The sequence below is a fragment of the Rhipicephalus microplus genome, chromosome 5 (assembly GCF_043290135.1).
Source record: "Rhipicephalus microplus isolate Deutch F79 chromosome 5, USDA_Rmic, whole genome shotgun sequence".
NCBI classification, from domain to species: Eukaryota; Metazoa; Arthropoda; class Arachnida; order Ixodida; family Ixodidae; genus Rhipicephalus; species Rhipicephalus microplus.
This window is the reverse complement of record NC_134704.1, coordinates 147,524,282-147,541,099: the sequence shown is the minus strand read 5'-3', so window position 1 is coordinate 147,541,099 and position 16,818 is coordinate 147,524,282. Positions and strand designations below refer to the sequence as shown.

General features: G+C 46.7%; 1 protein-coding gene across 1 annotated transcript; it reads right to left on the bottom strand.

Annotated features, from left to right (window-relative positions):
- Positions 1 to 436: 436 nt before the first annotated feature.
- On the bottom strand, positions 437 to 13,391 carry LOC119173689 (palmitoyltransferase ZDHHC15B). The gene is made up of 4 exons (XM_075894638.1): positions 12,949 to 13,391; positions 7,483 to 7,840; positions 2,632 to 3,069; positions 437 to 475 (listed from the first exon to the last, which is right to left on the bottom strand). The coding sequence occupies exons 1-4, from the start codon at positions 13,389 to 13,391 to the stop codon at positions 437 to 439; spliced, it is 1,278 nt and encodes a 425-aa protein (XP_075750753.1).
- Positions 13,392 to 16,818: the final 3,427 nt, after the last annotated feature.

Genomic DNA, 16,818 nt, shown 5'->3' with positions numbered 1-16,818 from the left:
AGGTGGCGCACCATCGATAATCAGGACCATTTTCTTCAAGTAGTGTGTAATCAGTGCATGCTGATATCTATTAGTGCAGTCTAAAAGAATACTGCCACCCCTGCCATGGGCACTCAACACCCTTGTGCACCCTTCTCGCACCCTTCTCGCACCCTCCTCAGAGGGTGCTAAAAAAGTGATGGACATCGAAGGCACCCTTCCTTAAGGGTGTTTTTATAACACCCTACAGTTTTTTCACATATACACCCTATTCTAAGGGTGCATGGTAAAGCACCCTTTTTGGAAGGTGCTGAAATAACACCCTTAGGGTGTCGTCCACGGGACAAGCTCATTTACACCCTTCTGAGTGTAAAAATTTTTACTGTGTACAGAGATTCGAACACGGGTACCAAGGATTGAATGGCGAAAAAAGGTCAACCAGATCAAGTTGCTTGAATCAGTGGCGCGCACCGATACTGGGAGATGGTCCAGGAACCTGATAGTTTTCACCAAAAAAAGCAACATATTTATTGAAAGGTTGGGATCAGCCGATTCAAGAGAAAGTGTGAAGAGCAAACAGCACGAATTCAGCACGCTGATAGAACATAGCATAGCCATTGCTACTCATTCGTTTTATCCTTAGCAGTGGGTTAGGAAAGTGAAGTGACAGTAAGTAGGAAGTGTTTACAAATGAGGACAAGGTGAGAGACTGAAGCACAACGCAGAAATAATGAGAATTGGGAAAATGTGAACTCAGAGAGAGAGAAAGAGAGGTAGAAAGTCAAAGAAAGAGTGAGAAAGCAAACATAAAACGACAAAACAAGTTGAAAACGAAGAGAGACCAAGAAAGAAAAGAAAAAGTGAAATAAAGTAGAAAACAGAGAGAGAAAAAAGACTGCAATAAATTAACAGGACGGAAAATAAAATGGGCTGAGCGAAAGAGAAGCTGTGAAAAACAAAACTAAAGAGAAGCAGAAAAAATTGGCAGATCCCACGTACATTGGGAATCGATGATATGCTAAGCACAAATGAGAAATGTTGATATGTCACTTTGAAATCAGCACAACGTTACGAGGTGGAGGTAAATGATGCCGTATATTACTTCCGTCTCATGATTATCATGTTTCGTTGTGTCGTTTACATTCGTCATCTATTCACGTCGAGGGATACCAAACTTAGTATATGTGAAGCTAGCGAAACGGCCGCGAGCACGCTATGAGCATGGTATGTTGTTATGTTCTTACGTGACACGCGTGCCAGAATTATCTTTGCACCAGTCATATATCTCGTCATTTATTGACGTCACCTAACAGCTGTTGTAGACCCGTGCGCTCAGATTCGGGTGCACCTAAAGAACCCCAAGTGGTCGAAATTACCGGAGTCCTCCACTACAGCGTCTCTCATAATCATATTCCGGTATTGGGACGTTAAACCCCACACATCAATCAATCACGAAACACCAAGTTTGGTATATGTGGAGCTAGCGAAACGGCCGCAAGCTCATCATGAAGGGCACAGTGTACTCCAACGTAGCGTTTGAGCGCACGCACGCTGAATACAGCGACGCTACGTTAGCAAAACGCGAGCACTTCAAGTGTGACGCCAGGCGTGACAGGCGTGCCGCCGCGAAATGCGACCTCCTGATCGAAACGGTCAGGAGGTCGTAGGCGGCTAGATTAGATAGATAGATAGATAGATAGATAGATAGATAGATAGATAGATAGATAGATAGATAGATAGATAGATAGATAGATAGATAGATAGATAGATAGATAGATAGATAGATAGATAGATAGATAGATAGATAGATAGATAGATAGATAGATAGATAGATAGATAGATAGATAGATAGATAGATAGATAGATAGATAGATAGATAGATAGATAGATAGATAGATAGATAGATAGACTCAAAGTCGCCGAAGTTCGCTAAGAAATGCTTCGCATTTAAAAGACCACCGAGCTACTCCCTCCTTCCATGTTATAAACCATCAGGTGGACTCTATTTTACCTTGTACTCTTTTACCTGGCTGACCTTTATGGTGATCGCCAGGGCAGCGCAGGCACGTGGCGGAATCCTGCGGCGCCCACAGTTACTTTGTATAGCTCACGATGCTTAAACAAGCCAATTGCTGAGGATTCAAGTTTTGTGACGCAATAATTTGAGTTTATGACATCATCCGCTGAAAAAAAGAGGGAACAAACTCTTGCTAAAGTCTAGAAATATACATTCCAGGCTGTGAGGTGCGTTCTAATGTTTCGCAGGAGTGATGTCAGGAGCCTCGACTACCGATGGGCAGGATTTTCTGACAATGCTGAACAAGGGCTGCCGGGCTCCTTTAAATTACAAAATATTTAATTTTTTTGTTTTTGTAGATGAAAATATGACAGCGATGCGCTACGAGCGTTGAACAAGGCACGTGACGAAAGCTGGCCTTTACGAAACACAATTTTTTTTCTAAAGCTAAGCTCTCGTAGGTGCAGTTAAAATGTACATAAGAAATGCCGTCATTTGGAATACCGAAGCAAGCGATTCACGTTAATAAGATTACAGACGCTGAGTAGGGCCCTCCTCAGTCCTCTCGGCAATTTCAGGCTCCACGCCTGCAGGCGGCGCCCAGTGCAGCGTGTACGGCGACTTCGAGAACCAACCAACTCAAACGGAGACGCATTGTTGTTCGCGGCCTGTGGCACAGCACCGTCGGCGTTCGGGATTAAAATACGGGAACACTCGCTGGCGACTGGACTGACAACGAGGACTTCGAGACTTCCAGCTCCAGAAGCTTGTCCTGCATCATACGCCGTGGTGTCCAACGTGGTGGAGCTGCAGTCTGAATGTGTGGTTAGCTCTGCCGTTATGGACGCTACACTCTTCTTGGGCGCGATGGAAACTCTAGACGTTTGCAGGCAGGCTTCCCCTCCTGCTCCAACGTCTGACAAGGGCGCTTTGTCAACAGGCCCTGCATGTTCGACTGGATCGACGACGATAAACTGTACTTCGTCTGAGTGCAGTTTGGTCGGGAAGTGGCAGCCATCGCCGAGGCTGGTGAACACAGGAACCAGCCATAGGACAGCATGTACCCCGAATACCTGCAACAGCAATGTTTTGGTGCACAAATAATGTTCATAGCGAAAATTATTCAAAGACCCAGCTTTTTGTTTCCTTGGCTTTATTGAAATCGCATTTGTATCAATTAAAATGGCCGGTTATACGGCCGACATTATTGTACACATCTGTCGTTTGCTATGTGAATAATAGCGCCTTTTGATTTGAAAACTTGTCAATAGGGTATTATGTAGCGAACACTACTTTACGCTCCTTCCGTGGCACCAGGATACTTATACCCAGTTGAATATATGTAGTGGTAGAACGTCAGGAAACGGCAGGTAGACCACCTTGATGTTAACTGCTTGATAGCCTGCATACTCGTGGTCAAGAAAGCAGTTGCGCATAGAGGTCATCCAGGGAGCAACAATAATGACGTTAACACCACTGAAACGTTTCAGATATTTTCACAATATGATATAACGCATCGTGTAGAAATGCGAGCATTAGATCAATTCCTTCGAAACCAGGCTTCCCTTGTAGATACCCCTCCATAATTAAAGAGTGGATAGATAAGGTAATAGCTTTGCCATCAAAGCTAAACATTCAACAGATGTCAGTTTGCTGGGAGGCAACAAACTTCACAGGGAAAGAGCAAACGCTATAGCAGAATAGAGCATCATGTAAAAGAACGTCACACAGGGCCACCTTCACACTGTATCCCAGTCTCATCGAAGTCATAATAAATGTCCGGTGCATAGGGTGCCCTAGCTACCAGTAGCCAGAGTTTAAAAATATGCCGACACACAAAATGACTACGCGACCAAATGCATGTCGCTGACTATTGCCTGGAGTAAGCCAGACTATTTTAGGCCTGAAGCTCCTCTAGGTCTAACTCTGTCCGGCGTCAGGCGTATCTGGCAGTGTCTCCCGGATTGTACAATAGATGGCGCTGTCTTATCATCATTTCTCGTCTAATTGGCTAGATGGCGGTGGTCCAATAGAAGTGTGTGCAATACAACTATAATGAACTAGAATATATTCAAGTTCACTATAAATAGAACAGACGGATGCACGCAGGCACGGATGGAAGCATCGACGGAAGCATGGACGGATGGACTACGGGTGCACGCACGGGCAGACGGAATCATGGACGCTCAGATGCAGGCACGGATGGGTGCACAGACGGTACAACGAACGCACAGACAGACGGATGAACGCTTCACCCACTCATCATCATTTACTCCATGGATATGCTGTGATTTTTTGTGTTCTGACTACTTGCTTAGTAACATGCCTTTAATCAACTAACTTTTCAAGGAACGACGTTGGGTAAAAAAAATGACAGCATATCTAAGGAGTGAATGCTAATGAGAGGGGCGAAGCATCCATCAGTCTGTCCGTGCTTCCGTCCGTGCGTCCGTCTGTGCGTCCATCCATCTAATCAACACTCCAAGTACCACCATCTCGCATCTTTTTATCATATATTCAACATATACAAGTACCACCATCCAGCAGACACTCCAAGGACTAAACGAGAGATGGCTACCTACTACTACTACTACTACTACTACTACTACTACTACTACTACTACTACTACTACTACTACTACATATATATATACATCGCCGACGCACGACCCATGGCTTAAGGAGCTTCGCCCCTAAAAATCAACGCCCAAGCACTCCGCACAAATAGTTTACCAGCGAAAGCTGAAACATGCGGCCCCGGTGTTTATCAGTGGGTTCAACCTGATGTGGAACTGACGCCTTTCGCAATAATTGGTTACATGTTCAAGCATCTTAATCAGGTTGCACGCACGTTTGACGTGGGTCTACCACAGTGTTTATTTGACATGCCACACACTGTGCCTCACATTATCGTGGTTACGGAGCATTGTAATGAGCGGTTAAATGCGTTTCGCAATGTGCTCATCACATTGGTTATTCATGAGCCGCAGGTTGTCACAGACGTCCCTGCCGAAAGCAATGGGCCACACGAAAAACTCCCGCGCCGAAAGCGAGCGTTCGCCCCGGCGAACGCACTCTCACAATCATCACAATGACATTCTTTGCAAGCAAACAAGGTCTATTTCTGAAATGAACTGTACGCTTCCCATTGAATAGCATGAATTTAATCTAGAACTTTAACTGAAAAGGGCCCTGAAACACTGAGCGCGGCCAGAAAACGCTACCGATCGGTAGTAGAGGCTCTCGAGAACACGCGAGCCAAGTGTTATAGCGCTGCACGCAGCCTGCAATATACCATAGCTTATAAAAGTGAGCTGAAATTCGTTTTCTCACGACAAATGACGGAATACGCTGAAAAATGACTCTTAGAAGGCCATCTATCAGCTATTGGTTCATTTGATTATGCCGCGCTCGGTCCTTACAGGGATCACTGCGGAAGACCGCGACTCCTCCACGTGTGTGCGCATGGTCACACTAAAAAACCGCGCATTCGAAGAAAAATATAAAGAAGTGCTCAAGGTCACGATGCAGGCGTGACGTATGTTCTTTGCCCATGCCACCCCCTCCTGCTTAGCTTACAGCACTTTCGTCGGGACGAGAGAACACAGAATACGATTGCAGCATATGCGACAGATCTCCGCTCCTACTTGACGGACTCTTACAGTGTTTGCGGCGTTGAATTCGTCAGGCAATAACCTGTTTTAGTAAATTAGTTACACGGTTACCTGAGAAAGTAGTTCAGGGCCAGCCTAAAAGAATGGCCTCTACAATATGTACCTACGTAAATTTGGCATATAATTATCTGTGTCAAAAATTTGTTTTTTAAGTGTGAAGCATCTCTTGCTCAGGCCTAAGTCCCATGGCGTTGTCGTCAGCGTTGGCATCAGCACACGCCTTCCCACTACATATGCGAAACTTCTTTCCTCTCCTGGAACCCAGCATCTCGCTTCGCAACGCCGACGCATGGAGCGTATGCTAACCTATGCCTTCTTACGCTCGCTTCCCGTTCTCTAGGAATTCCTCCCCGCGTTTTCTACAAAACCATTGCGCTTGAGCGTCCCACCCCCCCTCTCTATTTTCTCCTACAATCCCCCTCTCTCCCGCCTCGCCACGCCGACGTAGACAGCGTCTGCTAGCGAGTTTCTTGATTGAAACAACCGACTGTTCGCACTGCACAATCGCTTACTGGCCACCCCATATAGTATAAATACTGGATCTTTACCTCAAAGGTAGTGCCGGTTTGAGATTTCTCCTGCACATTGTTGAATGAAAATTCGCAGCGTGCGAATGAACTAAAAGCGAACAACGGGTCTCTCTGCCAAATCGAAGTCTTCTGTTTCTCACTGCCCATTAGCACAGATTGTCATGTTCCAGTAGGAAACACCGCTCTATCACAGCATGCTTTGTGCCTCCTCAAGTTTCCCCCCTGAGCATCGCCGCGATAAGTTCCAGACTTAACGCCACGGCCAGTGTAAGCGTTAGCGGCCTCTGCTTTTTATCTACGCATGATTCCCTTTAGCGAGAAATGAAATAATTTTAAGTGCGAATGCACTATGTAAGCGACCCTGAATCCGCCGTCCACGGTGCGCTTCCTTCTTTCCCCTAGCAACGGCGCGAAGAGTGGATAGGAGCGTCTGGCGCAGTGACGCCACACACCACGTGATTGCGCGCGCTCCGCCCTCCACTGCAGCCAAGACTTCCTCGAGATCGGCAAGTCGTCATGGGTATCGATTCATCGCAGGAATCAACCTCGACTGCGATACCTCCAACAACCAGTACGACGCAATCGAATGTGCGCATTGCACGCATCGTTGATGAGGTCGCGCCGGTTGAAGACAAGGCACGCGGCGAAGTGCGCGTGATGCCGAGCGCTAGCGGGCGAAGGGGGCCGCGGACATAAACATCATTATAGTGCGAATTTACCCTCACATATACGCGTAAACTCACCAAGATTACCCGAGAGGGTATAATGGTTCCTTGTAATCGCAATGTGAACACACGGGTAAGTTTACGTTAAATCACTGGCGAATGCCAACGGATTTTAACTTTACTCCCCCTCATAGCATCACCCCGTGCATTCGCACTTAACCATGTTCACCCTCGGGGAAATGCTTGGCAGTTTTTTCATCATCACACCTTTGTCAAGCGCGCTCGACATGTACAGCATCAAGGTTCGAAGTGATAACGTCCCTTGGTGGATTACTAGCAGGCGTCATCTATTTCTAGCAGCGTTCAATATGTGTAATAATACTGATGGAGCTTCTAAGGGCGACTCACGGCACGCCACTTATTTGGCGAAAAGATATTTTGAAGCAAAACATTCCTGAAAAACCGGCGAGTGCCTCAAATTATTCACACCTTTTTTGTCTCATCTTAGTCGGCACCTATGGCTTCGCTATCTGAACTTGATTCAAATACACTCGCTTAAACCACCAAACGTGTTCTTACGGTACATGGCGCGCCTGAATGCGCATCATCTCACTGACCTGCATCAAGTTTTTTCGGCGCCCGATGTCGAACGAGTCACCAGCTCGCTTGAAGGTGGGTGCTCGCATAGCCTCTAAGGAGGTAGCGTTGCGAGCCGCGAGAGACACATGAATGCCGATGAAAATTGCCAGCACGAGGAACAGTGTGGTGCCCATCACCAGGAGAAACTTGATGTGGCGCGGACGATGCAGCAGGCTGCGGCGAGGGTACTTGTGCAGCAGGTATATGGACACGCTGGCCATAACGTAGGCTGCCAGAAGCACGGAGTAGAACAGGGTGAGCAGGAAGAACTTGTACGTGCTGAAGCAAACGCAGTTATTGAACCATGGACAGTGGTGATCCATCTTCAGAACACACCTGCATCAAGATAGCAAAATGTTTGAGGCCTTGTGCTGGGCTTTTAATACTTTTCTGCGATGTCGTACTCATGAGTCAGTTTGCTGAAGGGCGTTTCGGCTTAATACAGTACTAGATGAGGTGTTCATAAGATACAGGTTGAGGCGCCAGAGCCCATAGGGGAGACCCACGCCGAGGGAGGCGCTGCGGAGCGTGGCGCTGTCAGTCAATGCGGGGAGAAAACTGGTTACTCGAGTCTTCGCCCCTCCGCTGTCCCATTAAACCTGCCTTGAAAACGCGTTTCTTTGCTCGCGCGCTGCACGCGTTCTGCACGTGTTTTTGAGAGTTTCGCGTCGCGTGCGGTGCGCTCTGTCCGCATTTATTAGGATGCCGCATTTGAGGATTTTTTTTTTCGTGGCAGCAATTTAGTAAAAGGGCAGCGAAGCAAGTTGTAGCAGACGACGCCGTCCTCGTCAGAGCGAAGTGCGTTTCGCAAGTGAAAGACGACGCTGTTTACGACGTTAGAGGTGAATAAAACTTTCTGTACGTTCATTATTATATACTTGTTTTATTTGGTTTACTCTGTGTACTATGCACTATGTTTGCTCCTGGATGGATGGGTAAGGCCGCTTCTCGTGCTTTCGGTTAAGCGGTTCTTGCGCTGTGACTGCTATTAGTTGGGATACCTTAATTTGCTAGCACCCACCCAAGTTATCGTGCGGTGTGTATACACAACACTTCAAAAATAAATGGTCTATTTGGGGCTTCTCTCTGACCCACAACAATAATTGACATCTATCTCGCGTGTCTTTCCTTGCATTATCACCGTTCTCATCGCGGGTACTTTGATTTCACGAACAGCGTGCGTACCATAATGATGAGCGCCCAGCTTTCAGAGAAACTTTTTTGTGTGTTTCTAATCTGCAGGGGAAGAGCGCATCGCTATAAAGGCATTTTATCTTGGTCACGTATCAAAAATGCACCGTGTTGTTCGGGCTGCCCCTGCACACTCAGTAACAACTAGTTCACTGTATCTGCCAACGGACGTGCAACAATGGCTAATGCATTTTTTTTCTTTTTTTCATAGTTGTCCAAGGTTTTGGTAACCACACACTTCCGTCGGCGCTACGTAGATTTAAAAATATATAACAACACATTACCAATACCACATGTGCACACAGCTTCAACTACTACGTACCCAACAATATCGAATAATAGTAGCAGCATAAAATATTTATTCACTATTTTTTAACAGTGCTCTAAAGACGCGCGTTGAAAATCTATACATTTAAGATGGGGACGTGCATCTCCCAATAACTCGATAGATTAGAGAAACGGTGACGCTGGAATTAACACACGTAATTTTGAATGTATTGTGTGCGTGCTAATGTTTATGAAAAAAAATTGTTTACATACTTTTTTCGGCGCACTGCCTTAATTCATTTCTGTCGTCTGCTTGTTTCGTACCATCGGTTTGGGAATCGGTAGAATTTCACTGGTGGAGTCGACCTCTTCGTGTCTGCATGGTTATTGTGACAGTTGACGACGCAGCGATGTCACCCCCTTTTCTGTTGGGGTGACATCGCGGAACGAGGGACGTTTCACATGCAGCGCGTGCTTCGCAAATGCGTGGGAGCCAAAGGGAGCGGAAGGGTCGGAAGGCTCTACTGTTGTGCGCTTTTTCTGGCAGGGGAAAGGCAAGCGCTGGCGTCGCCGGGCAAACTTGAGCGGGTCTCTTCTATTGGACTGGTGCTACGGGGGAAAGGTGGGGTCACCACCGTTTTTAGCGGACCAAAATGGGACAGCCAAGCTAAGGCGAGGGACCAAGCGCCTTCCGTCCTTTGTCATCCGTAAGCAACTCCTCATAGACTATGCCATGTATTGTTCGAAAACACCAAAATAATAAAAAATCAAAGTAATACCTCGCCAGAGTTTACGAAGTCGTGACTCTTAGAAAACATCCATGATCCGTTGATTGCTAATCACAATATTCCTCTTCCATAAAAAATAAAGCAGTTCCTTTCATTGGTTTTAGATGCGTTTGACTGTCCAAAAGCTTGTGTAAGTTTTCATATTCGCTTTGCTGACGTCTATACCCTACCCTGTTTTGTGATAATGAATTCAATCAACCGGAACATTGCTCAGCTGAGGTGTATGCATGCACCTCAGCTGCTTAGCTTAGGTGCATTCCTTCGAGCATTCAAAATATAAAGGTGAGGAATTGACATATGTCTTGAAAACTTTTGGACAGTTTAGATCGCTATAAATTTATGATCGCAGGTCACCAAGTCTTCCTAGATAAAATAAAGTGTGTTAACGAATAGTATCATTATAACCATCCATATACTGTGAGCAAAGGAAGCCTTGCTGTAAGATTTTAAATGCGATGCATTTCTTAGCGTACTTCGACAAGTTTGAGCGTATCTATCTATCTAGCCGCTTACGTTTGGGTGTTCTCATGGTCACCCACTTAACTTGGCGTGAACTAAAATTGGCATGGGAGGGTAAGATAGTTTGACGAATATGACGCGCTGGTGAACACATGAATATTGTCACAATCCCGTCGCATACGCCGTCAAACACTTCCCGTCCGACAGTGGCACATACTCACGGGCGGGTATGTGCCACTGGTAAGCGGATATGTGCCACAGGTGATTGACACCTAATATCTACCCAGGAAAGACTAGAACACACATGGTTAATTTTAATGCGTGAGCGTCAAGCAATACCCGACATCGGTAGCGTCGACCCAACGAAGGCATAGAATAAATGTCAGTATTAAGAAAAACATTACATAGGCAGCGCTGGCCACCCGACAAATGCAAATAATAAATTTCATGGCCCCAGCAGGAATTAAACCCGGGCATGCTGCATGGCAGTCAAGCATTCTACCACAGAGCTACGCCAGGTCTCGGAACTACTTTTCAAATAGACGCTAATCTTCGTGAAACGTCAATAGTGTTCGCAGTGCTGCCTACCCAATTTTATAAACATTACGTATGTACTCTTTTCATAAAGCCATCACGTCGGGTTACCGTCAATTGAGGTGACGTGCCATGTGCTGAAATTGATTTAGGTAGCAGTGTCAAGGGCCAGCATCTTCGCGAGTATCAGCGCTTCATATCAGCTTCTGGTGCATGCTAAAATATATTTTCAGCTGACATCGTTGTGCAAGTGGAAAACTGGTCATATAAACATCTGCAACTCTTCAACACATGTCGTTGCGTGCAACGTTCGTACATATAGTTAGCGTCATTTCATGACGCGTTACTAAAAAAAAACACGGTCACCACCCTTCCACGTGCTTCGCATAAAGTTGATTCCCAGGTACGTGGGATCTGCCGAATTTTTGCGCGTGACAGCTTTCCCTTACTGTTGTAAATAATATTATCATGGTGATAGTGAATATTAATTATGATAGCACTAACCGTTTTAAAGAGGACGATCAAAGCTTCCACCCACCCATCTATGCATCGAGGTGTCCTGAGATAACTCTGTGAAAGACGATACAGCGAGGCGCCATCAAGCTGGGAAAACAAGAGATGTTTCTAGCAGGAACGCGTATACACACAGTGGAGCGGGAATGTCAGGAAGCGGGAAATACGGCACCGTGAGTCAACGTCGCCATGCGCAGAGGCTGATGCTGAAGGAACGAGCGGAGAGGCATCCACAGCAGAAGTGTGCATGCAGCTTCCCCGGTACTTCATCGCCATGTGAATGTTGCCGCATCAAGAAATTTTAGGGGCGAAGCTTTTATTAGTCTAATCTTGTCACGCGTCACGCGTAACTGGCAGTATCACCCGAACGGTATAATAAGTTACAATTTCTCGTCTCGCTTTTTAGATGGCGTTACACTGCCGCAACTCTCCGATGTGCTGCTACTCTCCGATTGGCTGCTGCTCGCGCTTAGCCTGAGTGCGCGAGGAACGAGTGCCTCTCTCAGTTTCTATATTGTCGCTGTACGTGTCGGATTGTTGGTAGGGCATGAACGAAGTGAAGTAGTGGGTGCAGAGGGCTGATCTCCCTAAACCACCTTGCATCTACTACCGTGCGGGGGTCGTGCATAGACATCCTGTTTCATAACATTTCCCTTAAACCGGTACTAGAAACACCAGCTGTCCATTTCTCCGACCACAAGTGCGTAATATATAAACGTAACTTGAAATCTCAATAAAATCTTTCTTCACTTTACCTCACGCGTTTGCATGATCATTTTGTCGGGCGAACTTCTCGGAGGATTAAAGGCATCAACCATAACCTCCGAAGCTTCGCCTACCTCCCCGTCATTCACCTCGTGAATAGAATATGATTGTTTTTACTTTATTTGTGCTTGTGTCAAAGCACACTATGCTAAATGTAATAAACAAGTTCTCCCAGTGTGCCTGAATAATCCACTCTTCGATATTTTATTAGCTCTAGGGAGTAAATAACAGTAATGTCACTCAATATAAGTGGCTACTGTGTTTCATTGATACAGCATAGCGATGTTTCACCAATTTTGCATTCTGTTCTACGAGCAGTGGCTGTATGATCACCTCAGTGGAACGCTTATTCCTGCATTATTTCTTCGTTGCACAGTGTGATTGAATGGCTCAGTGCAAAACGTTGAAACTGTGCACGCACAGTAGGTGTGTACATGTGGTGCGCAGTTCAGGCGCTAAGCAGTTTAATCATGGAATACCAGCTCTTCCGATCCCGCATATTACTTTAGGGTCGGGTTAAAGGAGCGAAACTCCTTCAGCTCGCACCCTGCCGTCACCGTCGTCCCCATCGAAGTTCTTTGTGCCGGGCAAGTGTGCCGAGCAGAACAATAAGTGCGCGTGTCTAAGCGCAGTGGGAGCGCAGGCGCGGAGGCTGATGGCTTGCGCTGCGCAGTGTGCGCCGCACACTCACTCACTCAGTCATTTCTACTACCGAGCGCAGCAGACACTCTCCCCACCCGCTCCCCACCCTAGCGCCTTGATGAAAGTCAGCAGCACGATCGGGCTCATAGTCGTTTGTGTCCCCTTTCGAGGAAGCTTCGCTGATTGGTTGTATTCATACACGGTACAACTGCTAGTATTATTTTTTCAGCTTTCAGGGCTATCATAATCAATATTTCAGTCAAAGACGACGCAGAGTTCACTAACCTTCTGCAGGCAGAACAGTGGTGACATCGGTCGGGCTTGATAAGCTTGCAGTTGTCGCAGCAGCTCACGCTGCCGTCCGCGCAGCGAGTGAGCACGTCTCGCTCGCTGGCCATTGTTTCGAGGAGTGCGCTCGTGCGGACCTTGTCTCGGACGCAGCGAGTCATTTCCTGACGTTCTGCGTTGGTGAAACGAAACCGGTAAGGCACGGATGAAGGTGGCGTAAACGTTGTCTGCACGTAGCACCACAGGCACATCAGAAACAGCATGTGGAAGACAGTAGCCAAGGCGAAGCGCAGGTTGTCTTCCTTGACGTATCGGCCGCAGAAGACAGCCAGGTAGGCATAGTATGTTTCGGTTATCGTGGCTATGGCAAACAGGGCCGGAAGCCAGCAGCAAACCTTTTTGATGGCCTTGAGAACGAGCACGTACACGTAACCTGACATCTCGAATCAAGGTCTCCTTCCTCTTTCTTATCAACTTCATTTCTCCCTGTACCATGGTGCATGTCCACTACCGCTCACTAAGCGTGCTGAAGAAGCCCATGTGTGCATTGATAATATTCGGAAGTTTTAGAGACTTCAAGACATTCATTCAATTGTATATGAAGTGAAGCGTTCGTGAAGCTTTTTAACAAACGCAAAAGAAAGCAAATTTCATGTGAACGACCGTCTTCGCGGTCAACCTACGCGGTGCATGTGCAACCTCAAAAGAAGCTCCCTTGAGATAAAGAGAAAATGCCACTGGTATGCCGCTGCTGCTTCGCCACCTTGAAGTGGATGCCAGGCAAGTCATTGGTAGCTACATTGTGCCACACTGGCTAGTCTGAAGCTCCACAGAAATTTCGCTAAATGTTTCAGATTAGCATCACAGCATCTTTGAAGGTTTGTTTTTGCGCATTTACTAGCAATCTTAACAGCGCAAGTGCCCAGGTGAAAGAGTGAATTTCAATGGGCAGCGACCGATGGGGCTAATGCGGCTGTTGGCCGCCAGGCGCCGCCTTCGGAGTAGACACACTGTCGCGTCGTCTCCCGGGCAAACCAATGCCGCGGTTGCATTCGAATTAAGCTGCTATACGGTTCAGTTTCCAGCTTTATTCGCATTTTTAAACTATAATGAAAAGTTGTAAACGAGAATTGTGAAGCACTGGTCATCATCAGCACCCGGCCTATTTTAAGGGCACGTGTCATTCGTGGCTACATGATGAAAGCGTGCGCCTCGTAGGCCGATACCAAAGAGCGCATGCCAGTGATCCCCGGAAAATAGTTTTGTCACCGTTATGTTTCCTAGATTGAAAAATGGTTTTTTAACTGACTGAAGGTCAATTTTTGAAAGTAGCATTTGCCAGTAGCTAATACTGAAAGCTTATATGGCTAATGTTCACTGATCCTTGCTACTGTCTAGCGGTGATACTGTCTAGTGGTGTCCGACACCACTAGACAGTAAACACCGGTACACTAGTAGTGTACTGGTGTTCGAGGAAAGCAAAGGGAGCCCCTTTACAGTAAAACTTACCCTACCGCGTGTTTGACAACCATATGCTGGAGAACGCGCGCGAGAGAGGGGAGACGCCCATGTCGTCTGCTACGGCGCCCATTGGCTACCACCGCTGCAAATGTCATTTTCTCGCAACAGAATCGAAAGTTGGGCTAGTTGGATATGCATGGTATAACTATCAGTTAAAGCGCACGAATAAACATAAAGGAAGAGAGGACAAGCGCTTGTCCTCTCTTCCTTTATGTTTATTCGTGCGCTTTAACTGATAGTCATTTCCTCGCAATGCCTTACGCCCTCGTCTGTCCTCGCCATCGTCGCTGCGCTCGCGGGGTGAGGGGCGGGTGATCGTGGTGCTGCGCTGTCAATATCCTACTGCTTTGGGGTTGTTTCCGAACTGCGGAAGCCGTTAAGTAAACAGTGTCATGGCTGACTGCGTGGACAGGCGGCATCTGCAGACTCGTGGCAATACGACGAATAGCAGATGAACAGGATTTACGCGTTGGAACGAGACGTGCGGCCATGGCCGCACAGTTTCATCACGTGGGGAGCTCGTTTTTCGCCACACGTGTATAGCTCACGCCTAAGTTTTAACCCCCCCCCCCCCCCTTAGTGGCAGTTTTAATCCCCATTCTAACGGCCGCATCTAACGGCCGTACGCTGCCGTTCATGTTTTGAACCGTCTCCAGTGCTCGCTTGTACTTGCGAGCTTTAAACAGATCGGTACGACTTGTGTAAATCCAACATTTTGTAATGTATATACCTACCGGCTCAGTTCAGTTCGCTAATGCAGGCGAAGTTTCTTCGTTCTGTTTCTGAAAACACTGTTTACACTTGAGTGCAGCGGGTTCAAGTCATTACATGTAAAGCTTATTAAAGCAGTTATGGAAAAGCTATATTGCAAAAAAAAATCACGCTAGCAGGTGCCATAGTTCAGAAAAACTTCTGGGAGCGTATTGAGAATATGCGTGTTGCCTGTCTGAAGCCATCCACATGAAGACAGCAAGAGCGACTCGCAGCGAAGGTTTATTGTGTAAGCGTAGAAATAATAAAGTGAGTTGGTGACAACGAAAAATAAAAAAAAAATTGCCGAAACAGCAGGAACCCGATGACATTATTCACAGGATCTTTACTTTCTCTGTCCACTAGTACTTGCTTACTTATAATGAAACAACTGATCCTTTCTGAAGCACGCAACCATAGAGGTAACACAGTAAAGTTAGAAATTACTAATGCTTACTTCATTCGTGTGCTTTGGATTTTCTACTCCCTCCTGCGGTGGCCTCAGGCCTTGGAGGTAATACAAATAAAACATCTAGCATAAACAAACATACTCTTGCAGAAATTTATTGAGAACTAAAGTCACCTTTAACCGTCATTCAGTTTCCTTTTGCACCATCTGCCTGTGCTCTATCTTTTTTCGATTCGTCATTGTAGTCAGCTGCTCAGTACCATCACAGTGATACAGTTGGGAGCCACGCACATGTTGCCAAATCTGTTTTATTTGTTTTGCACTGCAACTACCTCATATCTCCCTGATTTTGCTTCAACTATTAGCCACGGTCACCGGCAAATTATACACGTGCAGTGTTTTGGAGAATGGCTGCTGCCCAAAGTCCGCGAAACTGCGGCAGGCATCGCGAACCGCCACTGCAATGTCAAGTAACTAGGCCATTTATTTTAAAACAGGGCATACTCAGTGATTGGACAGCTGTTTCACGTTTTTGCGCCGCTCTCGCTGCAGGTAAAAAAAGAACGACTGGGGGCATATTATGGACACTTGATAGTTTAAACTCGCACTTACTAACGATATGCATCGATCGGGTAGGCAAGACCGTCGGTAGCCTGGAACTTGCTCAAAACATGAACGGTGACGTACGGCCGTACTAACAGCGCAGTAACCCACCAGATTAAAGCTTGACATGGGTTTAAGAGCCTTGACGAACATGCTGCGAGATCTACGAAAAAAAGTGGGCCCTGATGGTATCGACGCTGCGGCAAACATATATGTCTTATGTGCTGTCCGTCTACGCAATTTGTCCGAGACTGTTTACTTATAGTATCAGTAGTTCGGAAAAGACCCAAAAGCAATCTGATTCACAAAACACACCACACACACAGCTGCTCTCCGTACCAGCGCTACCGGCGAGTCCGCGGCGCCTTGGCTGCTGGCGCGGCAAACACAAAAAACAGCAAAAATTCTAACTGAACGCGAAAATGACGTTCGTAGTAGCCGCTCCCAGTGAGCGCCGTAGCAAACGACATGGGCGTCTCCTTTCTTTCTCGCGCGTTCTCCAGCATACGGTTGTCAAACACGCTAACCTACCACGGGAGAGTGGCGGCTGTCCCTTCTGCAAGCTAACACTCAAATACACCGAC

Bases quoted from the DNA above. Each gene is read 5' to 3' on its own strand.
- LOC119173689 (XM_075894638.1), bottom strand. From the start codon at position 13,391: ATGTCAGGTTACGTGTACGTGCTCGTTCTCAAGGCCATCAAAAAGGTT. The intron at 7,841-12,948 runs GTTAGTGAACTC...ATCTTGATGCAG, and splicing joins CACTGTTCTGCCTGCAGAAG to GTGTGTTCTGAAGATGGATC. The intron at 476-2,631 runs GTTGGTTCTCGA...GAAAACTATCAG, and splicing joins ATGCGTCTCCGTTTGAGTTG to GTTCCTGGACCATCTCCCAG.